The sequence below is a fragment of the Diadema setosum genome, chromosome 12, assembly GCF_964275005.1.
Source record: "Diadema setosum chromosome 12, eeDiaSeto1, whole genome shotgun sequence".
NCBI lineage: Eukaryota > Metazoa > Echinodermata > Echinoidea > Diadematoida > Diadematidae > Diadema > Diadema setosum.
This window is the reverse complement of record NC_092696.1, coordinates 464,312-490,547: the sequence shown is the minus strand read 5'-3', so window position 1 is coordinate 490,547 and position 26,236 is coordinate 464,312. Positions and strand designations below refer to the sequence as shown.

General features: G+C 41.9%; 2 protein-coding genes across 2 annotated transcripts in view; both read left to right on the top strand.

The window, feature by feature from the left end:
• The window catches only part of LOC140235600 (uncharacterized), a 203,731-nt gene that overhangs the window by 4,978 nt on the left and 172,517 nt on the right, over positions 1 to 26,236 (top strand). The window lies entirely within an intron of this gene.
• LOC140236214 (uncharacterized) lies at positions 23,608 to 24,600 on the top strand. Its single transcript, XM_072316180.1, has one exon. The coding sequence runs from the start codon at positions 23,608 to 23,610 to the stop codon at positions 24,598 to 24,600; it is 993 nt and encodes a 330-aa protein (XP_072172281.1).

Below are 26,236 nucleotides of genomic sequence, written 5' to 3'. Positions count from 1 at the left end.
AAAGCAGGGGGAATAATTGCTACCCCTAACATATGTCAATATCAAGTTGATGGAATTTGTAATTTTCATGAAAAATGGATTTTTGTAGAATTTTCTTTATATTTTCTTGGTATTGTTGTCCACTCATACGTCATAACCTCTAGTAGTCTCCTCGTCCAGCGGTTCCAACACCAAAACTTTAAAAATTCATAACTTTTGCATCGATTGTCCGATTTTCTTCAAACTTTCACTGATGTGTTCTACTAATGTTGCTGCTTTCACTCAATCCACATTGCTCTTGGGGTTTATCTTCCCTTTAAAGTTCGGCCCACGGCACTATATTTATTAACAAATGGTCTGGCAGAAATCAATCATTGTTCAGGACGACACACCACTATAATGCAATTCAGTCCACCTGTGTGCTGCCAAACCCGGTCTTTCCCCACCAACGTTCAAAAAGAAATTTATGCCAACGGGCTACATCTTCAATTCTGCTACTCTGCGGACTTCATCTTCGCTAAAATTTAAACTATCTGACAAAGTTCTCTCCCGAACCGGCAAAAGTTCTTGCGAAGAATGCTCGCAGAAGTTCTCTCCAAATTGTGTGCAGAAATCTCTCGGAGTGTGCAAGAAATTCTCCTGAAAAATCTGTCTTCTCCCTACAATGCATGCCCTTTTAAACTAACCCTTAAATCCCTCCTACAATTCCATTATCCAATCATTTTAATTAATTTCCCCCACCTGAATTATTGACAACCCTCTTTCGACCAATCCGCTTACCTGTCCCCAACTTGACCCTCTCCTCTCACCTGCGTAACCTACCTGCGTCTCGAACCCAACCTGACACTGTCCCTTCCTCCTAATATTTATAAAACAAAACCCAGCTTCGCTACGAGCCCTTTAACTTACTCCTCCAGCAGGATTCCCGATTTAACTCACACTACCACAATATTCTCGTTAAACACCTCAACTCCTTGTCAAACATATCAAGAGTTTGTTCGCAAAAACCGATAAGTCCATTTTTGAAGATTTTGAAGTACGGTCTCTGTCATAAAGTACAAAATAATACCTTTTAAATGATATATTGGTCACTACATATTATAAAGGTACATTATTGAAGTTATGGTCAAAAGAAGCAAAAATTTTCTTATTATTCTCTTTATTTTTCTTGACCTTTAATCGCAAATATCTCCATTTGGCAAATATGGACTTATCGGTTTTTGCAAACAAACTCTTCATTTTATACTCCTAACATCCTGTCAGTCCTATCTATTTCTTTGTCCTTTAGAAAATCACCTGATGTCTATTAAATGTCCTTCCTCTTTATTCCCTTTGTCTGATTCCCTACACTGTCCTACCATGCCCTAAGCCCGCTGTCTGAACCTTATTCCTTCCCTTTTATTCCCTTTATTCATTCAGCCCGGTTTGTTTTCCCTACCCTTTAACCAGGAATGCTTGTAGTGAACCAACACTGTCATATCGCCAGCCACTGTCCGCGAAAATAGTTACAATATATATGCATAACATCAAACCCTAATCACATTACCACGTAAATTTCAAACAACACCATAACTGCTAAGCTGAATACTCATGACATTATACACTATACAAACGGAGGCACAACGTTCTGACTACGAAGCCTCCCACAAAGAGGCAACCACATGATAAACCAAAGCGTTTTCCGAATCTCTTACCGCTACGACTATTTACATGCACTGGTTGATGCTCGTGAATACAATCAAATAAGCACATATCATTCGTAATATCACTCACAATATCAAATAACGTCGACTGAAAATGATGACTTGGTGGGCTAAATTCTGACCATCCTTCCTACATAATAACATCACATTGATTTGCCGAAGCACATCTCATTAATCGTTGCTTCATTACAAAAAGAATACTATCCTCCTTCACTACACCGTCAACTCGATGACCAATCGATTATGTGATGTGGAACATCAGTGACCGCCCCTAAGGCACATATCCATGAACAAATTAACAATATTCCCTATGCGAACGTAAGGGCAGCAAAACTGGTAGGCTAAAATTGGCCAATTTCCTATTCAGAATTGTCACATTGACTTGTCAGTACAAATCTCCTTAGTCCTTGCAAAGGTACAAAAAAAAATATATGCTAATTCCAACTCCGTCAGCTTAATGACCAAGTCGATTTAAAAGAGATAGCACATCAACCGACCACTCCGTAGCACAAAACACAACACTATCCAAACATTACATTATAAAACACAAAACATAAAGCAGCAGAGCCAGCAGGCTGAATTTTGGCCATTCGCCTATCTTGGAATTACTGTATTGATTTATGGAAATCACAAATCTGCTTATTCTCTAGGGCGTCCCCTCTGTGGAGACTCCGCATCTTCCTCCAATTGGAGCATAATGAAACGTAAACACTCCACAATATAGTGCTTTGCAACTCTTCTCACATTATCATTACAAAGCAACACTAAAATTAATACAACAATACTTTCTGTTACAGACAAGAAAGCAAAAATACACTTCACTAACAAAACTATACACAAAACATGAACAATAGTGGACCTACTTAAGGTCTCCACAAATGGCTGTACAATACCTCTCTGTACTTGGGAATACGCCAACCTCTCGGTAGTCTGGCTTCCAGACCCTCTGCCCATACTATTTCGCTATCCATGATATTGACGCCCTCAACGTCGAAAAGTAGTATAGTTTAAGTTGATTTGCCTTCGGCAAAGGCGGTGACTTCGTCGCGGGGCGGCGACTTCGTCGCCGCGGAGTCCAGTTGGCAAAGGGTCTGGAAACCAGACTAACCTCTCGGGAGCGCGGGAGCACCTTTGTGATCTCCTCAAAGGAGGATCTTCCTCTAACGAGGCGGCTTCTGGCTCGTCCCGAGGGGCAGGTACGTCCCCTGGGGCTTCGACTTGTTCCTCAACTTCTTCGTTACACGGTTTGGTATCTAATACCTCTTCAAATTCAATACATTCTTCCCTATCATTACTATCTCCTTCCCTAGCCTCTGTTGTTGCATTATCCATGGATGGGTCCAATTCCCTAACATTATCCTGCGACTCATTATCAATTGTTCGATTAATTTCACCGGTTACATTCGGCTCTACACGCCAAGCGACGGCCTCACCCAGCCCTACATCCTGGGGTTCATCATCTACTACTTCAATTTCACTTGGGGGAGGGGAGCTGACATTTTGTTTTCGCTTGGGGCCGACGGCCCGGGTCACCTTAGGAATAAAATTACAAAGCATTAATAAATTTCTATGGAGCATTTGCATCCTCTTTCCCCCCGTTTCTGATCTTACTTGATACACCGGTATATCTACGTTGGGCTGCCCCACTACAACATAAACATCCCTACCCCACCTATCGGCTATCTTCTGTTTTCCCATTAACCCTACGTTACGCAAGTAGATTGGGGTGGTAGTAAGTCGAGAAAAATTGCGCAATTGATTGCACCATCAGTTGTATTACGTAACAGGGGCTATATTAGGTAAATGATGACATCATTTCTTGTGTAACAGATGACCTCATCGATTGCACCATACAGGGTGACATCATGGCCGCGTTTATATCATGAACTCATCGATTGCAACGCATGGCGCAAGAAAATATTAATGATAGATATCCGCACATGTCGCAACATGTCGTGACATAGTATGAGATCATAATGATCAATTACGTGGGTGTTTTGGGGGATGAGATAATCGATAAGTGCAACGTGGCTGGAATGACGCTGCATCACCACATGGCGCAACATAGCGTGACGGGCGTGGGCATACATAGTGACAACATGAGGACCAACAATTCGGGGTGATAGGGTAGCTCTCAGCAGCGCCGTTTGATGATATGATGAGGATATAGCAGCATCCTTATAGCCGGTGCATTGAAGAGAGTGAGCGATGTGAGTGAGAGTGAGAGAGAAAGAGGTCAAAAGCCATTAAAGATAATAAAAAGTTTTGGTACCTCAAAAGTGTCCTTGAATTTCCTTGTCTTAGTTTGTGTCTCAGGTTAAAGTACCTTTCATATAACTAACACTGTGAGACTTACTCGCCCCAAAGTGCTCTCATGTCTTAGTAATCATGCAATTAACTGCGATCAGCAGCCCCTTACGCATAGCGACCAGCACTGCCCCCCCCCCCCCCCCCCACGGAAGAAAGCAGTAACTGCATAGCTGCTGAGCTGAGATAAATGCGATTTTGTGTTTTTTGCAGATTCTTTAAAAACACAGGAACATTCAAAAATAATTTTGTGGTATGATTATGCACCATACCTAGTTGTCTAACAATACCTAGGAAAAAAATATGTTTGCGTTATTTTTTAAATGTTATTTAGGAAAATGCAGTTACTGCGGTGGCTCACCCTTGATTCTGGGTAGTTTCCCCACGGAAAAAAGCAGTAACTGCAGACGGCCAGGAGTCTGCTGTTCTCCCCATGGAAAAAAGCAGTAACTGCACATGCCACATGACCATAGGAGACCATAGGAGGAGAATTGTTACCACCACCAGATATAAAGTTCTTCTACTTTCTGGTTAGTCTAGATCTATAAGATCTAGGACCTAACGCTAGACCTAGACTAGGTCTTGTCGATTGAATGGCATTCTGTGTAAAAATAAGGTAATTGAAGTTGAACTTTGAAGTGCCCGGCCTGGCCCCTAACACATGACCTTGACTAGACAATAACCGTTAAACTCAAGTCTCTTCGTCTTAGATCCTAGTCGAACTCTGACGTTACACTTAAGCTAGACTACAGATCTATGCCCAATGTTAGTGCTAGACCTAGATCTATTACGTTAGATTAGGCCTACTGACATTTTGTCTAACACTAAGCAGTTAACAATAGATTAGACTCTAGATCTACTCTGTAACGTTAGATCTGGTAGACCTAACTTTAAGGCCTACATCTAACGTTAGACTAACGTTAGTGTATTGATACTAGTGCTCATCTCTCTTCATATTTTCAGCTCACCTAGATTTTCTGGTTCTGGCCAAAGCCATGGCTACCATGACTTTTCCTCTGCAATTCATGATAGATTTACAGGCATGCCTGGACCGCAGAAACTGTGTGACAGCATGGTTAGCACTGGCATGATCACTCAGACTGTACCAGATCTGCAATACTGTGCAAGTGATGACTGAGTGTGATGTGATGCAATGTTTAGCTAGTTACGGTATGCTGCAGAATTTATGCGCATGCAGCTAGCTGCACGCGTATTCTGCACTCTGAGCGCGCCGAGTCTGCCAGGTTTGCTAGTCTCCAGAAAGAAGCTTTTTCTACAACTTGTCATATGATTCCCTGCGGGCAGAGTCAAGTTACTGGTGAAACAATCTTTTTATATCTACTCCCCTAAATTATGGAAGAAACTGCTGTTTACATTGTTTAAAAAAAAAATTAGTAGAAAAAAATAAATGGTATTACGGAAAAAAATATACAGGAAGGACTATACAGAGTCTGAATGATGAGACTAAATTGTTAGTTACTGCTTTCTTCCGTGGGCTTTGTTAGTTACTGCTTTCTTCCGTGGGGAAACTTGCAAAGTTGAATCAACTGGATGCAGTTACTGCTTTTTGCAAAAGTGAAAAATTGCATTTTTGGTCACTTTCATTTTTGTTTTTGCAAAACTGACCTATTAACATTGGAGAGCATTGGGTAAACTATCCATTTTTGCAAAAAAGTAAACATTCATAAAAATGTCAGTTATTGCTTTTTTCCGTGGGGGGGGGGGGGGGGCAGAGCAGTCCCATACGCATAGCGTAATCGGGCTTCGCATTGTAGCATTGAGGATCATGACAGATTTAGTATCGCAGGGTAAATGTCAACTTAAAATCCCATAAATTCTTCAATTTGAAGACTTACCAATTAACTTGAAGTATTGAAAACAGGCTTCGGGCAACGTTTGGTTCTGCCTATAGTCCCTTTCTGTTCGAATTGATGACTGAATGTGACTCGGTCGACAGGACCTTAGGAGAGCTACATACAGTACACTGAATACTACAGCCAGTGCATGCGAACACATCGCATGCACACAAATTTCAAATCCATGAACGGATAAGATGTGTGTGTGCGCATGCGCTGGCCATGGTATCCAGTGTATGTAGCTCTCCCAAGGTCCTCTCGACCGAGTCACATTCAGTCATCAATTCGAACAGAAAGGGACTATTGGCAGAACCAAACGTTGTTCGAAGCCTGTTTTCAATACTTCAACTTAATTGGTAAGTCTTCAAATCAAAGAAATTTTTGGATTTTAAGTTGACATTTACCCGCGATACTACTTAGTAATTCTGTCATGATCCTGAATGCTACAATGCGAAGCCCCATTACGCTGTGCGTATGGGGCTGCTGGTCGCAGTTAGCTATGCGTACAATGGGCTGCACGCTGCTGGTCGCAGTCAGTGGTTTCGTACAATATTTATCGACGCTGGACAGCGTCGGCTCTGGTACAAAACCATTATTGCATGATTACAAGACATGAGAGCACTTTGGGGCGAGTAATTCTCACAGACAACGTACTTTAACCTGAAACACAAACCAAGACAAGGAAATTCAGGGAAGCTTTTGAGGTACCAAAACTTTTTTTTAACGAGGTTGGCTGGGTCTGCTTCGGTCTCGGTGCGAGGGGAGAGGGAGAGAGAGAAGGAGAGAGGATTGGTAACGAGGTCAGCTGTGCCTGCTACGGAACTGGGACGGTCGCGTGTCGTCTATGTCAAGAGTCAAGAGGTCAATCGTTGCACCGTCTGAACTTAGACCGTGAGTCATCGGGAGTAACTGAGGTCATGGTGGAAAATACCGGTTTGTTTACTTCTGGGAAGATTGAAGTCGCGTTGCGTACTGGTGGCGCAATGGCGAGTATCGCGAAGCGCTTAGAAATATATTTTTATTGTTTTTTATGTAAGTATAAGCGATTATCAAAAGGGAGTATAACGGTCAATACCATTGAGGTCCAATCGTCGGTCAATCGCTGCTGCGGACGCGTGTAGTAGGATCTAACCTATAACAGAATAGCGAGTACGATGATGGTGTGCGTAAGATGGCGATGGTATCAATAAATATAGGCCCTAGATAGATGTGTGAGTGTGATCATGAGCACGAACGCTTACGACAGTTCTACAACGACTACCGGGAAATTTCTGTCGGTGTATTCCCTGCTGGAATTTTATATAATTTCATACATACCATGAGAGCGTATCGACCCATTATTCGGTTTGTTTGTCTGTTTGTGTTTATGTCTAGTGGCTCTCAAAAGAGCCTTTGGCTTACCAAAGCCCGAGAGAGTTAGGCGTTGAGTTTCCGACGGTCCTCGTCGCGAAGGTAGTCCACTAGGTCCGGGAAGAAGAGTATTACCCCTTTCCCGCTGCCCGTCTCGGTGAACCACCGAGAGGTTCCCCGGTGAATTCACCGGGGAACCTCTCGGTGAAAGTTTCAGTGCCGTCATTTCACGCTGCTCTCGGTGAAACTTTCCCCTAGACGGGTTTTCTGCTCGCAACGTGGGTGATCTTATGTACTTGAGTTTGTTGTGCATCTGCGATTTGGTTTTTTTCGATTCCATGTTCAGCAAGTTATCGGAGGAGGGACTCGTACGCGGTGCCAGCGTCAGCCGACGTCCCGCTCAGTTCTTCGTTCACTGCTGCCTCGCTCACTACGTAATTGAAGTAACAATCTCTCTTCGTCTTTGGTCCACGCTCCAGCCATTTGCAAAATTCCCTCAAATTTCAACAATACAAAACGTCAACGGATTTCTCCTGCACATTGTAAACCCAGCACTTGACGAGAAAAGCAAAAAATACGAAAAAATCAAGCAAGAGGCGGACTGTATCACTATCGGACTTTACTGGAAGAGTTAAGAGCTAGACATTAGAGGAAGACGAAGAAGGAGGAAGCATCAAAGCGATCAAGTACATTGTAAACCTATATCAGCTTTGTATACACGGCTTGCTAATGAAACAATACAATGCACAGCACGATGGAAAACAATGCTGTCACACTGTAAACGCCACATTGAACACGAAACGACATACTATGTAGTGTCGTGTGTATGTTCACAAACACGAATTACTAGTACCCTAATGTACGTGTGGATTTGGGAGGTCGAGTGCGCGCTAGCTAGCTGAAAATGTGTGCATGACCAGAAACAAGACATGACCTTTGACATAATCTGCATAATCTGAACGATTCCAAGACATAACGTAGAATAAAAGGACATCATCCACACATGGCGCAACATAATGCCATCACTTAGTTTGATCGTGGATAGTGTCGTGGCTCGCAGAAACGCCCTTACATACTGCCTGATGGGAAAGTGAATTGAAGAGAGCGAGCAATAAGTGAACGAGAGAGGGGACATTTTTTTTTTTTTTTTCAATGAGGATATGAAGCTACAACGGAAGCTCCATAATACGGAAACCTCTGCCCCCAAGTCGCGTGCCGCTGAGGTCAAATGGCAACCGAGAAATGAGGGAGAGGAGGTGGGTCAACAGGTCAATCGTTACACCGGTCGCGTGCCGCTGCTATTATGAGCTTTGACCGTGAGCCAATGGGGAAACTGATGTCATGGCAATGTTTGATAGGGAAAATTACCCGTTTGTTCACTTCCTGGGGACATTTTGCAGGTGTTGCGTTGCGTACAGATGGTGCAATCACAAATATTAAGAGGCACGGAGAAATAGCTCAGAGAGAGCAAGGCTTTATTATTTCATCGATGTGACTGTGTTGTCGGCTGCATTGGCCACTTTCTAGCTATATCAGTCAATTTACTGGACAAGTAAGCGTCGTATGTACAAGTGAGATGATCGATAGGGGAGCCCACAAGCTGCCGATGATGGTATCAATAAATAGATATAGACGCATGTATATCCCAATGACGAGTTGATAGTGAACACGAGCCTACAACCTTTATACAATGACTACCGGGGAATTTCTTACAGGATTATTTAAACATAGAACTTACCATTTGTCTTGCCCTGCAATAATAGCATGCCACGATAGTTCATCGTTATTCGTTCTTTCTTGGTGGCTCTTCAAAGAATCTTTGGTTTACCAAGAGGGAAGTTTGGGCAGATGATGGTATCAATATGCAAATACAGATAAGTGTCGGGATGACTAGTTGATGAAGAGCACAAGCCCACCCCATTTTCATCCGACACATGCCACAACTTTTAAAAATGACGTCATTCATTTCAATATGTGGTGCAATGTCATAGCGATGTCAAGGTTGAGTCAAGCGCTCTGCAATATGAAGAGGATGCCATTGTTTTCCTAAACGCTGTGCAATATGCACGTACTTAGGTCTTGAGGTCGCCAAGAAATAAAGGGTATCATATCGTGGTAGACGCGTGTCGCTGACTTTAGAATAGTGAGCAAAAAGTGATCGTTGAGCCATTTTTGGCTAGGTTAACCACTGGCTAGTACGATTCGACGGGGAAACGAGAGTCACTTCGAGGGCGGATAGTTGTTTTTTCTCTGCATGTGTGTATAGTGTGTGTGACAACATCGTTACTTCTACGTATAACAGAACAAGTAATTCAAATCGTACAGTTAATATTACAAAACCTAACGTTTGGTCCGAATTAATAGCAACTCTCGCTGATGCTAAATCCAATATCCCATTGGATGAAGAAAACGCGATGAAGTCTCAGCGACCAATAATAGCTTGATATTATAGACTCAACCTTACGCACTGGTCTATCAACGTTGTCACATACCAACCATCATCACCAGTTCCTTGGGTGTCGATATAGAATAATTTCAAAAGGATGATATTCGCCCATAAGTTTGCTGTTAACACGCCTTTACAAGTCCATTTTTTTCTTGCCGGCCACAGGCACTTTTCAGAATGCTGCGATGGATGAAACAAAACGTGTATGGTACGTGTACATAGTAAAGTTACATGCCTAAATGGGCCGGGTGAAACTATTGGTACAAGAACAGGGGCGTATGATAGAAACATATTGTAAGAATCGGTCTAATGAGAATTGCCAACCGAAAACCCTGTTGTTCACGTCACAGAGGTTGTTTATAAAACTATTTGAGCGGAATATTTGAATACTGCATTGACTCACGAGGCGAATGAGTTGTAACGTATAGCCATGTATATAGTGATTACGATGGCGCCATGATTTTATGCACAAGTTATACACGAAGAAAAAGTTTATATGTATGGGATATTACGTGATTGTGTATGCCTTGTTTTCAATGGGAGGTAGATTCAATATACAGTATGCATGAGAGTCGTTTTGTGGCATGCAGAGTTTGTGATTATACGACAAGGACGCCTACTAAATCGTGTGTCCTGTGGTGACTGTATATTACATTGGAAAGAAACATAAGTGTCGAATTATAATACACGAATAGTCAGAACACCAAAACATATTACATTCAAACATACATTTTCAACTGTAGCTTCTGGTAAGAATAAAGATCTTTTCAGAGAACTTTAACCCTTCCTTTTTGTCTCACAATTCACTTTAAGACTTTGAATGAACAGAATTTTAACCCCGAGATGCGTTCATTTTCAAGCTGTCATTAAAGACTCAGAGTAGGAATCAATCATGAAGGGCTTCGTCCTCTTTCGGGGAACGTTGGGTCAGTGGGATCATCATTTTCAAAACGGCGGACTGGAACCTCAAGGAAATAGTAGTGAGTTTTCAGCACATCAGCTTGTTTACAGCCAGGCATGTCCACTGCGAAGAACAGACGCGTCATTGCAAAATACTGTTAGAGAATGGATAGGAAACTATTTTTTTTTTCTGACATGGACATACTAAGTATCAAATAATGTTCCAATAAAGGGGAAAAATGTAAATCGTTGACATGGGTGTATGATCTCAGGTCTTTGGCAGGAAGAGCAACCGTCACGAGCGATGAAGATGTTCTTGACTTGCCCGGCAAATGCATCACACTCCCCTGGCATGAATGCGGCAATTCGAAACAACAGTTCCAGTCATTTACCTGCGTTGTCACTGGTGGGCATGTTCGCAGTTAGAACGATTATACCTGTAAAAGATATATAGTAGGTTAGGACGTTTCACTCTTCAAGTTGAAGTAAAACGTTTTTGTTTTGTTTTTCATAGTACAGTTATCATTACGGATAGAGTATCGCTAAGCAATCACCTTAAACTGTAGGAGAGGCATTTCAAAAATTGTTACAGAACAATATTGCATTGCAGAAATGTAGGCGTATGAGAGGTTTCAAAGGTGAAAAGGCGATGTGGAAATCAAGGTTCTGAAAATCCTGCGTGATACACATTGCAAAACACGACTTGAAGTGGTAGGAATCTTGACCAACATAACGACGGAATAGCACAGTTATCGTTCGAGTATATGCACACGTATTATTCCGAGCTTAGTTCACGTTTGATCAATGACAATTGTGAGCGACACAATCATTTAATTTAAGAGTGTTTTCATTAACCGCAAAAAGTAGAAGTCGTAGAGATTGTGTTGAATGTCCCTTATCGAAACGCATGCACTTTACAATAACTCAGCATATTTCCAGTCATTCGTAAAGCTTGGCAAGGTTGGTTTTGCGACTGATGCGTTAAACTTTCTAAATGGCATGGTATCAGAATGAGTATAGCTTTGTGCAACTTTATTGGACATATTTCTACGCAGTCTTTGATGTGTCTATCTGTTAAAACAAAAAGAATTCATATGATTCGCCAGAGTTCTTTGCTTATCTGAAAACAAGAATGTAACCGAGCATTGTGTTTCTCTGGTTTGTTTTCTGAATGCAACAATAGTTGCGAAGTCAGCCTGACGGGGCAAAAGGTTTCATTTACGTATAAAAAAAAATCAATAGAAGGAAACAAACGTAGCCTACCTTATGATTAGACTGGCATGACCAGTTAAATAATAGTAACAGTAGAAACACGGAAGGCAAAAGTTGCATTGGGTTTTGTTTTTTTTGCGTTTATTTGATTAATATTTCTCCCGAAGTCAGGTAGCAACAGATTTAACGTCCTTGCAATTAAATGAAATGATTTATGTATTACTGTGACACGGCGTGTAAAGATTTGACTTATATCAAAGTTATTTCATGTTAGCCAACAGAAGTAGAAATCCTGTTGTAGTTGCAAACGTAATCTTGCATTTAGCCGCGGCAATAGCTGATGACAAAGATTCGATCGAAAGTATTACCTTGTACGAGATTTAGACACGCATTGCACTATATAGTATGCTCGTCGGTGGTTCATGTTTATTACGTTTGAAATGATGATTAAACCACGCATACTTTGATCTTCAGTCACCTTTTGCAAATATGCGTTTCTGCTTTTGTGCTTAAAAATACTCATAATGAAACTTGTGATAGAAAATCCAGTTTGTTATACTGCCATAAGAAGAATGCAAATACAAATTGACAGCATTCAGATTAGTAACAACACCCACTTCTTTTTTTTTTTTTTTTGCATTAGTAGTTCACAGTTTGTTTGTTTGTTTGTTTGTTTGTTTTTGGTGTTGTTGTTCTTTTGAAAGCAACTCCACACCGTCTCACATGAAATTATGTTATACACAATGAATTCGAACGTTAAAACCAGTGGTAACTTCATCGATTACTCAGTTTCATACGTTTAGCTATCATTAATTGTTCACTCCTTTTCATAGAGATGTATTGATAATCATTATGGGCTGTTTGGGTCAAATGAAAGTACATCTTTTGTTAGACATTTTGACGTATATACTCATTAGAAGAAGAGGTAGCCATGAAGATATTCCTGACAACGATCGATTTATCAGTCGAAAGGTATGATTAGTGTATAAGAAACTCTGCTTATGATGCCGCTTGCGTGCATTGCCTGATACGGTTTTGACGTCCCCTTCAAAAGTACAGATGTTTGATAATACTGGTTAACATGTGGAAAGTACGGGAGACCGGGGGTCAATCGACACATAGGCTTCGTTGGAACGTTTTTCTGCTCCAGCTATATCAGCCACTTCGATACCGTCATTATTTGCAGCTCTCCCGCGGATGAATGACCGAGTTCTTTTTAATCCTACGAAAACATTCTTTTCACAAGATGTCTGAAATCATTCTCTCGCTACCCTAACTTGTTCTGACACTGCAACGTGGCATGATTGTGGGTATCCCCTAACCTTAAATCACTCGTTACCATTACACCATTATGCTATAAGTATTTACGTTTACACACCGGCTCTTCTACTTATAAACTATAAAAAACTGAAGAACGAACTCACCTAATCATATAGATATCATGTCTTCAAATGCGTGATTATTAAATCTTTGGATGCCAACCCATCGATGTGAACACTATTTAGTCAAGTCAGACCTGGAATCTGTGTTTATAACTATGCGTGCATTGCATGTTGATAACTGAACCATAGCTATACTTGTCTTTTCTTTCAGCAGCATGCAGTAAAAATGCGCTCACTTTAATGATCTGACTCGTTGCAAAGGCGTTTCATGGTTCATTGCTGTATGGGAACAATGACAAGCGATTTGTTCATTTCTTCAAAATCTTCAATATCGAATACTTCAAGCAGAATGATGTTTGCTTTACAGAGCTAGCAGGGTGCACCGTGGTGAACGTTTATTTGACACTGACCGTTTGCATTTGTTAAAGACTAATACCAATTGTCAGGATGCATTTTTTACGTTTTCAGTAATGTTCAATGGATAATTCACTTAGAAAAATACATCCGCAATTATTATTTTCAGATTTTTCCTCTTATAATGATGTCAGTTGTGAATTACTATAGGTCTTGTGAACTGCAACAAAGTTGTACTTTAGCGCGATTTGTGATTTGGAAATCTTCAGCAACTACTATAAGTTTGACCAATGCTGTTTTTGTGTGTGTGTGTGTGTGTGTGTGTGTGTGTTGACGAATGTCTTTGCACGTGCTAAAGCTTCACTAAAATAAAATTCGATGGACGCGTATATATCTTATTCAAACGAGCGAGGAAATTGAAATACAGTTATTCCATCTGTATAATAGGAGTGAACAATTAATGATAGCTAAACGTATGAAACTGAGTAATCGATGAAGTTACCACTGGTTTTAACGTTCGAATTCATTGTGTATAACATAATTTCATGTGAGACGGTGTGGAGTTGCTTTCAAAAGAACAACAACACCAAAAACAAACAAACAAACAAACAAACAAACTGTGAACTACTAATGCAAAAAAAAAAAAAAAAAAAAGAAGTGGGTGTTGTTACTAATCTGAATGCTGTCAATTTGTATTTGCATTCTTCTTATGGCAGTATAACAAACTGGATTTTCTATCACAAGTTTCATTATCAGTATTTTTAAGCACAAAAGCAGAAACGCATATTTGCAAAAGGTGACTGAAGATCAAAGTATGCGTGGTTTAATCATCATTTCAAACGTAATAAACATGAACCACCGACGAGCATACTATATAGTGCAATGCGTGTCTAAATCTCGTACAAGGTAATACTTTCGATCGAATCTTTGTCATCAGCTATTGCCGCGGCTAAATGCAAGATTACGTTTGCAACTATAACAGGATTTCTACTTCTGTTGGCTAACATGAAATAACTTTGATATAAGTCAAATCTTTACACGCCGTGTCACAGTAATACATAAATCATTTCATTTAATTGCAAGGACGTTAAATCTGTTGCTACCTGACTTCGGGAGAAATATTAATCAAATAAACGCAAAAAAACAAAACCCAATGCAACTTTTGCCTTCCGTGTTTCTACTGTTACTATTATTTAAGTGGTCATGCCAGTCTAATCATAAGGTAGGCTACGTTTGTTTCCTTCTATTGATTTTTTTTTTTATACGTAAATGAAACCTTTTGCCCCGTCAGGCTGACTTCGCAACTATTGTTGCATTCAGAAAACAAACCAGAGAAATACAATGCTCGGTTACATTCTTGTTTTCAGATAAGCAAAGAACTCTGGCGAATTATATGAATTCTTTTTGTTTTAACAGATAGACACATCAAAGACTGCGTAGAAATATGTCCAATAAAGTTGCACAAAGCTATACTCATTCTGATACCATGCCATTTAGAAAGTTTAACGCATCAGTCGCAAAACCAACCTTGCCAAGCTTTACGAATGACTGGAAATACACATGTTATGCTGAGTTATTGTAAAGTGCATGCGTTTCGATAAGGGACATTCAACACAATCTCTGCCACTTCTACTTTTTGCGGTTAATGAAAACACTCTTAAATTAAATGATTGTGTCGCTCACAATTGTCATTAGGGACTTTTCGATTTGCATGTTGAGCCAGGCGTCACCTTGTTATGACGTAGTATTTACGTACTGCGCATGCGCGAGTGTCGACCCTCGGCTCATCGCACAAATTTCGAACGCGTTAACCCCGGTTATCACCGTCCACCCAAATCGGTTGCGCCGCGCTCAACCCACCTTGCTATGACGTCACACTCCTCTCGGGTATCGTGCGAAAGAGCACGATGACTCTCGGGAAATCCATGCTCAGTTCACCTGTTTTCCTTTTTCTTTCGAGAGAATATTTATATTCTAATTACATGATAGCTTATGATCTTGATACGTCACAGCAGCAGCGCTGACATACAAACTACAGCCTCTGGTACCTACTTTATTTGCCCGTTTTCACTGTTTCGCACTTTGCAACTGCCTACCTTAGTCCCACACATGCATTTACACGTAATGCTGTACGCAAACAGATCTTGGTGCTTTTGGCCTAGCTAGTGCAGCAGTGCATTTGCCTAGTACAGTAGTCTTACCATGGAGCTACTTTTTTGGTAGCTCCATGGTCTTACCATGCATCATGTTTTTCCCAGGATACGCATCTAGTCAAAGTCAAAATGAATATTACAAGTACAGAAACGAGTCACAAATTCCGCATACATGCACGCAAGGCACAGGTTGCCTCCTGCACACGCCACGAGACGTGACGCCGGCGCCCGAAATCGAAATGTGCTTTAGCAGCGGGTCAACGTACAGACGTGACGCCTTGACGTACGGTTGCGCTCGGCGGCACGTCCTTCTCGTTCACCCAATCGAAAACTCCCTAGTGATCAAACGTGAACTAAGCTCGGAATAATACGTGTGCATATACTCGAACGATAACTGTGCTATTCCGTCGTTATGTTGGTCAAGATTCCTACCACTTCAAGTCGTGTTTTGCAATGTGTATCACGCAGGATTTTCAGAACCTTGATTTCCACATCGCCTTTTCACCTTTGAAACCTCTCATACGCCTACATTTCTGCAATGCAATATTGTTCTGTAACAATTTTTGAAATGCCTCTCCTACAGTTTAAGGTGATTGCTTAGCGATACTCTATCCGTAATGATAACTGTACTATGAAAAACAAAACAAAAACGTTTTACTTCAACTTGAAGAGTGAAACGTCCTAACCTACTATATATCTTTTACAGGTATAATCGTTCTAACTGCGAACATGCCCACCAGTGACAACGCAGGTAAATGACTGGAACTGTTGTTTCGAATTGCCGCATTCATGCCAGGGGAGTGTGATGTATTTGCCGGGCAAGTCAAGAACATCTTCATCGCTCGTGACGGTTGCTCTTCCTGCCAAAGACCTGAGATCATACACCCATGTCAACGATTTACATTTTTCCCCTTTATTGGAACATTATTGGATACCTAGTATGTCCATGTCAGAAAAAAAAAATAGTTTCCTATCCATTCTCTAACAGTATTTTGCAATGACGCGTCTGTTCTTCGCAGTGGACATGCCTGGCTGTAAACAAGCTGATGTGCTGAAAACTCACTACTATTTCCTTGAGGTTCCAGTCCGCCGTTTTGAAAATGATGATCCCACTGACCCAACGTTCCCCGAAAGAGGACGAAGCCCTTCATGATTGATTCCTACTCTGAGTCTTTAATGACAGCTTGAAAATGAACGCATCTCGGGGTTAAAATTCTGTTCATTCAAAGTCTTAAAGTGAATTGTGAGACAAAAAGGAAGGATTAAAGTTCTCTGAAAAGATCTTTATTCTTACCAGAAGCTACAGTTGAAAATGTATGTTTGAATGTAATATGTTTTGGTGTTCTGACTATTCGTGTATTATAATTCGACACTTATGTTTCTTTCCAATGTAATATACAGTCACCACAGGACACACGATTTAGTAGGCGTCTTTGTCGTATAATCACAAACTCTGCATGCCACAAAACGACTCTCATGCATACTGTATATTGAATCTACCTCCCATTGAAAACAAGGCATACACAATCACGTAATATCCCATACATATAAACTTTTTCTTCGTGTATAACTTGTGCATAAAATCATGGCGCCATCGTAATCACTATATACATGGCTATACGTTACAACTCAATTGCCTCGTGAGTCAATGCAGTATTCAAATATTCCGCTCAAATAGTTTTACAAACAACCTCTGTGACGTGAACAACAGGGTTTTCGGTTGGCAATTCTCATTAGACCGATTCTTACAATATGTTTCTATCATACGCCCCTGTTCTTGTACCAATAGTTTCACCCGGCCCATTTAGGCATGTAACTTTACTATGTACACGTACCATACACGTTTTGTTTCATCCATCGCAGCATTCTGAAAAGTGCCTGTGGCCGGCAAGAAAAAAATGGACTTGTAAAGGCGTGTTAACAGCAAACTTATGGGCGAATATCATCCTTTTGAAATTATTCTATATCGACACCCAAGGAACTGGTGATGATGGTTGGTATGTGACAACGTTGATAGACCAGTGCGTAAGGTTGAGTCTATAATATCAAGCTATTATTGGTCGCTGAGACTTCATCGCGTTTTCTTCATCCAATGGGATATTGGATTTAGCATCAGCGAGAGTTGCTATTAATTCGGACCAAACGTTAGGTTTTGTAATATTAACTGTACGATTTGAATTACTTGTTCTGTTATACGTAGAAGTAACGATGTTGTCACACACACTATACACACATGCAGAGAAAAAACAACTATCCGCCCTCGAAGTGACTCTCGTTTCCCCGTCGAATCGTACTAGCCAGTGGTTAACCTAGCCAAAAATGGCTCAACGATCACTTTTTGCTCACTATTCTAAAGTCAGCGACACGCGTCTACCACGATATGATACCCTTTATTTCTTGGCGACCTCAAGACCTAAGTACGTGCATATTGCACAGCGTTTAGGAAAACAATGGCATCCTCTTCATATTGCAGAGCGTTTGACTTAACCTTGACATCGCTATGACATTGACCACATATTGAAATGAATGACGTCATTTTTAAAAGTTGTGGCATGTGTCGGATGAAAATGGGGTGGGCTTGTGCTCTTCATCAACTAGTCATCCCGACACTTATCTGTATTTGCATATTGATACCATCATCTGCCCAAACTTCCCTCTTGGTAAACCAAAGATTCTTTGAAGAGCCACCAAGAAAGAACGAATAACGATGAACTATCGTGGCATGCTATTATGGCAGGGCAAGACAAATGGTAAGTTCTATGTTTAAATAATCCTGTAAGAAATTCCCCGGTAGTCATTGTATGAAGGTTGTAGGCTCGTGTTCACTATCAACTCGTCATTGGGATATACATGCGTCTATATCTATTTATTGATACCATCATCGGCAGCTTGTGGGCTCCCCTATCGATCATCTCACTTGTACATACGACGCTTACTTGTCCAGTAAATTGACTGATATAGCTAGAAAGTGGCCAATGCAGCCGACAACACAGTCACATCGATGAAATAATAAAGCCTTGCTCTCTCTGAGCTATTTCTCCGTGCCTCTTAATATTTGTGATTGCACCATCTGTACGCAACGCAACACCTGCAAAATGTCCCCAGGAAGTAAACAAACGGGTAATTTTCCCTATCAAACATTGCCATGACATCAGTTTCCCCCATTGGCTCACGGTCAAAGCTCATAATAGCAGCGGCACGCGACCGGTGTAACGATTGACCTGTTGACCCACCTCCTCTCCCTCATTTCTCGGTTGCCATTTGACCTCAGCGGCACGCGACTTGGGGGCAGAGGTTTCCGTATTATGGAGCTTCCGTTGTAGCTTCATATCCTCATTGAAAAAAAAAAAAATGTCCCCTCTCTCGTTCACTTATTGCTCGCTCTCTTCAATTCACTTTCCCATCAGGCAGTATGTAAGGGCGTTTCTGCGAGCCACGACACTATCCACGATCAAACTAAGTGATGGCATTATGTTGCGCCATGTGTGGATGATGTCCTTTTATTCTACGTTATGTCTTGGAATCGTTCATCTCACGATGTGCCTCGGCATAGTCTCCCGTGTCTTGTGCGCGACGAGCAAGACTTTGTTTCCTAGGCAGGGTGGTCTCATACTCTTCTTCCCGGACCTAGTGGACTACCTTCGCGACGAGGACCGTCGGAAACTCAACGCCTAACTCTCTCGGGCTTTGGTAAGCCAAAGGCTCTTTTGAGAGCCACTAGACATAAACACAAACAAACAAACAAACAAACAAACAAACAAACAAACAAACCGAATAATGGGTCGATACGCTCTCATGGTATGTATGAAATTATATAAAATTCCAGCAGGGAATACACTGACAGAAATTTCCCGGTAGTCGTTGTAGAACTGTCGTAAACGTTCGTGCTCATGATCACACTCACACATCTATCTAGGGCCTATATTTATTGATACCATCGCCATCTTACGCACACCATCATCGTACTCGCTATTCTGTTATAGGTTAGATCCTACTACACGCGTCCGCAGCAGCGATTGACCGACGATTGGACCTCAATGGTATTGACCGTTATACTCCCTTTTGATAATCGCTTATACTTACATAAAAACAATAAAAATATATTTCTAAGCGCTTCGCGATACTCACCATTGCGCCACCAGTACGCAACGCGACTTCAATCTTCCCAGAAGTAAGCAAACTGGTATTTTCCACCATGACCTCAGTTACTCCCGATGACTCACGGTCTAAGTTCAGACGGTGCAACGATTGACCTCTTGACATAGACGACACGCGACTGTCCCAGTTCCGTAGCAGGCACAGTTGACCTCGTTACCAATCCTCTCTCCCTCTCTCTCTCCCTCTCCCCTCGCACCGAGACCGAAGCAGACCCAGCCAACCTCGTTAATGGCTTTTGACCTCTTTCTCTCTCACTCTCACTCACATCGCTCACTCTCTTCAATGCACCGGCTATAAGGATGCTGCTATATCCTCATCATATCATCAAACGGCGCTGCTGAGAGCTACCCTATCACCCCGAATTGTTGGTCCTCATGTTGTCACTATGTATGCCCACGCCCGTCACGCTATGTTGCGCCATGTGGTGATGCAGCGTCATTCCAGCCACGTTGCACTTATCGATTATCTCATCCCCCAAAACACCCACGTAATTGATCATTATGATCTCATACTATGTCACGACATGTTGCGACATGTGCGGATATCTATCATTAATATTTTCTTGCGCCATGCGTTGCAATCGATGAGTTCATGATATAAACGCGGCCATGATGTCACCCTGTATGGTGCAATCGATGAGGTCATCTGTTACACAAGAAATGATGTCATCATTTACCTAATATAGCCCCTGTTACGTAATACAACTGATGGTGCAATCAATTGCGCAATTTTTCTCGACTTACTACCACCCCAATCTACTTACGCACTAATACCCTATCCCCAACTTCAAGTTTATTCTCCCTAGTATTGGCGTCGTACCTTTTCTTATTCTTATCTTGGGCTAACTGATCGGTTTCCGCCGCGAGTTTGTAGGCGTGTTCCAGCCTTTCTCGGAGGCACGCCACGTACTCATCTGAGGAGATAAACTCCTCTCCTTCCCTAGCTCCTAACAAAACATCTACCGGTAGTCTTGGATGGCGTCCAAACATTAAAAAAAAAAAAAAAAATGGGGAGTGTCCAGTGGACCCGTGCTTGGTAGATTATATGCATGGACGAGAGTTGACACGTGCGCTTTCCAATTCCGTTTCTGCTCTTCTGGCAAGGTGCCGAGCATTCCCAACAGCGTTCTGTTCATGCGCTCGCAGGCGCCATTACCCTGGGGGTGGTAGGGGGTTGTCCTAGTTTTCTTTACTCCGACCAAATTACATTATTCATTTATTGTCTGGGATTCAAAATTTCGACCTTGGTCAGAATGTAACCGCTCGGGGAAATCGTAAGGGAGAAAAAAATGCTCATACAGTGCCTTTGCTGTAGTGATAGCTGTTTGGTTCTTAGTCGGGACGGCTACGGCATACCGTGTGAAATGATCGGTGATTACTAAAATATTTCCGCAGCCGCCCTGACCCTCTTCTACTGTGAGAAAATCTATACAAACTAATTCCATCGGGCGTGTGGTTCTAATGTTCACCAAAGGGGCTGTGTTTTGCGCTGCCGGCGCGCCCTTCCTACGCACGCACCGCTCACATGTTCCTACAAAGTGCTTCACATCCTGTCCCATGTGGATCCAATAAAATCTACTTCGGACTAAGTCTTCTCAACACCGAAATGACCATGCTTGGAATGTAATAGTTCTAAAACAAACTCCCGTCGACTTGCAGGCAACACTAGCTGATATTGGGTCCTTCCATCTACCAGTCTTCTCGTATAGAGTACTCCCTCCCGTAATTCTAATTCATCCCATTCTCTCAATAAACATTGTACCTCTGGACTTTCCCGCTTTAATTCTGTCCTTGGGGGTAACTTATCACTCGATTTCAAATCAACTACCCTACTTATGTGGGGGTCGGTCTGTTGTTCCTCGCACCAATCGAGGGGGCCACCTAACGGGTCAGCGTCATTCGTATCTGGGGAGGGGGTGGGGCGTGTACCTGTCCGTCATGTCCTACTACTTCTACTAAGGGGGTACCTGTTTCCCGGGCTTCTCCTAGCCCCTGGGCCACGGCGGTGATTACCGAGTGAACTACTGTGGGTCCTACATCACCCTCTGTTTCCTTACTCTGGGACTCTGTCTGGGGGTGGGGGTTCCTCGACAGAATGTCAGCGTCGATGTTATTCCTACCTGTCCTGTAAGTCAAGGTCAGCTGATAATTTGCCAAAGCGGCCAACCATCGGTGTCCGGTCGCGTCCAACTTCGCAGTGGTCAACACAAAGGTCAAGGGGTTGTTGTCGGTGTACACGTGGGTCTCATTACCATAGAGAAAATCGTGGAACTTCTCCGTAACGGCCCACTTAAGGGCTAAAAACTGTAGCTAACTATAGCGCGGCACCTAGGCCTGTCCTACTCGCGTCTGTGTGCAAAATAAAAGGCTGGGAAAATCCGGGTACTGTAACACTGGGGCAGAAGTTAATTTGGCCTTTAAAGGGAAGGTAAACCCAAAGAGCAATGTGGATTGAGTGAAAGCAGCAACATTAGTAGAACACATCAGTGAAAGTTTGAGAAAAATCGGACAATCGATGCAAAAGTTATGAATTTTTAAAGTTTTGGTGTTGGAACCGCTGGATGAGGAGACTACCAGAGGATATGACGTATGAGTGGACAACAATACAAAGAAAATATAAAGGATATTCAACAAAAATTCACTTTTCTAGAATTATGAAAGAGCAGTGGACCAACCGCTTTCAGAAAGCAGGGGGAATAATTGCTACCCTTAACATATGTCAATATCAAGTTGATGGAATTTGTAATTTTCATGAAAAATGGATTTTTGTAGTATTTTCTTTATATTTTCTTGATATTGTAGTCCACTCATACGTCATAACCTCTAGTAGTCTCCTCATCCAGCGGTTCCAACATCAAAACTTTAAAAATTCATAACTTTTGCATCGATTGTCCGATTTTCTTCAAACTTTCACTGATGTGTTCTACTAATGTTGCTGCTTTCACTCAATCCACATTGTTCTTGGGGTTTATCTTCCCTTTAATGTTTGAAACGCTTCCGCTTGCCGTGCTCCCCAGGTCCATGGTGGGGGTGGTTTCATGCTCTTCTTTCCCTTTCTCCCCCTGTCCCCCCCCCCCCCCTAATAACTCGTACAATGGGCGCGCTACGCGGGCAAAATTCGGCACGAACTTCCGGTAATAGCCAGCCAAACCTAAAAAAGCTCGCAGCTCGCGTTCATTTGTTGGGGTAGGCCATTGATCGATGGCGGCCGTTTTCCCAGGGTCCGTTGCTATGCCCTCCTCCGATATCACGTGGCCCAAATAGCTGACCTTTGACTGTAGTAAGTGACACTTGGAGGGCTTCAGCTTGAACTCATGGGTGGCCAATCAGTCAATGACCTTCCCCAAGCGCTCAGTGTGTTCTTCTAAGGTGCTGCCAAAAACTATGATGTCGTCTAGGTATACGATGCAGCACGTGTGATGTAATTCACCTAGACACCTCTCCATAGCCCTTTGGAAGGTGGACGGGGCATTGCAGAGTCCGAAGGGCATCCGGTTACACTCCCAATGACCAAAAGGGGGTGGCAGAACGAAGGCAGTCTTGGATTTATCCTCCTCCGCTATTTTGATCTGCCAATATCCCGCCTTCAGGTCAAGGGAGCTAAGCCACCGGGCACCCCCATCATCCGCAGCACCTCGTCCACCCGCGGCAGGGCATAGGAGTCCCTAACTGTGCGTTGGTTAAGTTTCCTAAAATCGGGGGAATCCAAGATGGCGCTGTGCGGTTAGGACGTGCCTGAGTGGTACGGAGGCATTAGGAGGAAATAAAATTGCAGCTCATTTCGCCTATTACAGTTTGAAAAGTCAAAATGACATCGAGAAAAAGGATCTTAGACCAAGGAGTCGTTACAATCTCCCATTATTTCAAGGAAAAGGAGGACTCTGACTCTAAGATGGATTTTAGCGACGCTACTACGGAGAAGGCTACGCAAGAGCACAGTGACAGTGATAATGCACACGGCTTAACTGACTCTGCAGTGCACACGGTAGTGAATCCACTTCACCGAGATCTGGAGGGAACCAGCCCGGGCGCGTCGGCGGAATCACCTCCACGCTCCTCGCTTGAGAAAAAACGACGAGTAGACGGGGAGAAGTCAACCACAGATGAACTACTCGCGACCCTTATCCACAAGATAGACGAAATGAACTCCAATCTCACATCCAGGTTGGACACAGCTCTTGGTAAGATTGAAACAAATGAGAAAGAAATCAGTAACTTGAAAGAGGAGCAAGAGTCGTGCCGTTTTGATATCAGACAGTTACAGGACCAAGTAAACAGGCAAGAAAAGGAGAATATGAAATTGAGAGAGCGTCTTGTTGACCTCACTGCGAGAGAGATGAGGAATACGGCTGTGTTTTACGGATTTCCCGAAGGTGCTGAAAACGCTGGGAAGTGTGAGCAATTGATCAAAGAATTTGCCAAGTCAAATATGCAAATGGAAGGTGAAGTGAGCATTGAAAGAGCTCATCGCACAGGCCGCATCAGGCCAAAACCCGGTCCTCCTCGCCCAGTTGTGGTAGCTTTCAGTAGATACACAACCAGACAAACAGTGATCAGCAGTGCCCGCAGATATTTGAAGGAGAGGCCTTTTCAGCACAACGGAAAGGATCACCAGATATTTGTCGATGAGATGCTGCCGGTGGAAGTGCGAGAAAGCAGGAGGAAATTGCTGCCACTGAAACGAAAGCTGAAAGAGGAGGACCCAAAGCGAAAGGTGTACTTCAAATATCCGGCGCGATTGTTTTACAGGGAGACTGAGAGCGGAAAAGAAGTGGAGTACAAGCAGCACACCACAAGATAGAATGGATATTGGCAGTTTGCTTTTGCACAGTAGACAATGGTCTAACAAAATACGACATACTTTGAAAAGCTCTTGACACGACTGCCATAGCTCAGCAGTCAGCACCCTGTCATGCCAGCAGTATATTAACAGTTGGTATCTCCGAAGACAAGATACACTATTCATGTGATTAAGTGGTAGGGAAAATTATTTGTTTTTGCCAACCTGAGGAAAAAATAACTGTGAAGATGCCCAGGGGCACTTGGATTCCTTGTGATCATGTTTTACTCGATTTCATGCAAATTGTATGTGTGTTTTTTTCATTGTCAATGTTTTGTTGTCTGTTTTGTCCTGATCATGGTGGGTCATAAGAATTTTCAAGGTTACCTACTTGTGAAATATGTATATGGATCTGAAGTTAATGACCCATAATGTTAATGGGTTAGGGGACTTTAAAGCCAGGAAAAAATACTTTTGTTTTTTATCCAAATTAAAAAAGGATATTATTTTATTACAGGAAACCCATTCAACTGATAAGGATGAAAATTTATGGAAGAACCAATTAAGAGCCGATATTGTATTCAGTCATGGAACCTCCTCTAGTAGGGGAGTGTGTATCATATTTCGGAAAACCCCACATATAAAATTGACAGAGACAGTGAAAGATTCTAACGGGAGATTTTTGCTGGTTAAAATGGAAATATATGGAAAAAAATTTATGATATGTAATGTATATGCACCAAATAATGAAAAAGACCACATGCATTTTTTTTAAAGCTGTAGACTTGACTATACAAGAATATTATGATGCGGAACAGACAATATTAATAGGGGGAGATTTTAATTTTATTCAAAATTTGGCATTGGACCGAGAGGGCGGTAATATGAAGTCCACTTGGAAGCACTCTTGTGAAATAATAGAAAATATTAAAAACGTTTATCATGTAATAGATATCTGGAGAGACAAGAACCCGTTATTAAGACGATTTACTTGGAGACGCTCCAATCCTTGTGTTCAGTCAAGACTGGATTTCTGGTTAATCCATGAGTCTGTACAAAATATGGTGACAGATTGTGATATGGTCCCCTGTGTTTTGTCAGATCATGATTTTGTGAATTTACATCTGAGAATTAAAGAGTACACTGTGGGCCCATCTTATTGGAAGTTTAATAACAGCTTACTTAATGATGTCGAGTATGTTGAAAATTTAAAGGGACATTATGAGATGTGGGTAAATGAATGGGAAGATAAAAATGATAAAGGAAAATTATGGGATTGGTTAAAATTCAAAATACGAGAATTTACAATCACATTTTCTAAAAGGATGAAAAATATAAAAGAAATTAGAAGAAAAGAATTAGAACAAGAATTGAAAATAATAAATGACATGGACCCGACAGAAATGAATGAGCAAAAATGGGAAAAGAAAGAGAAAATTGAACAGGAACTTAACTGCATGTACAACTATTTAGCAGAGGGGGCCATATTACGTTCAAGATGTACCTGGTACGAGAAAGGAGAGAAGAGTACAAAATATTTTTTATCATTGGAAAAGACACAAGCACAGAGTACAAACATAGATGTATTAGATACAGGTGAGGAACTTCTTGAACATCCCCATCATATACGAAATTTTGTGATGAAATCTTTTGGTAA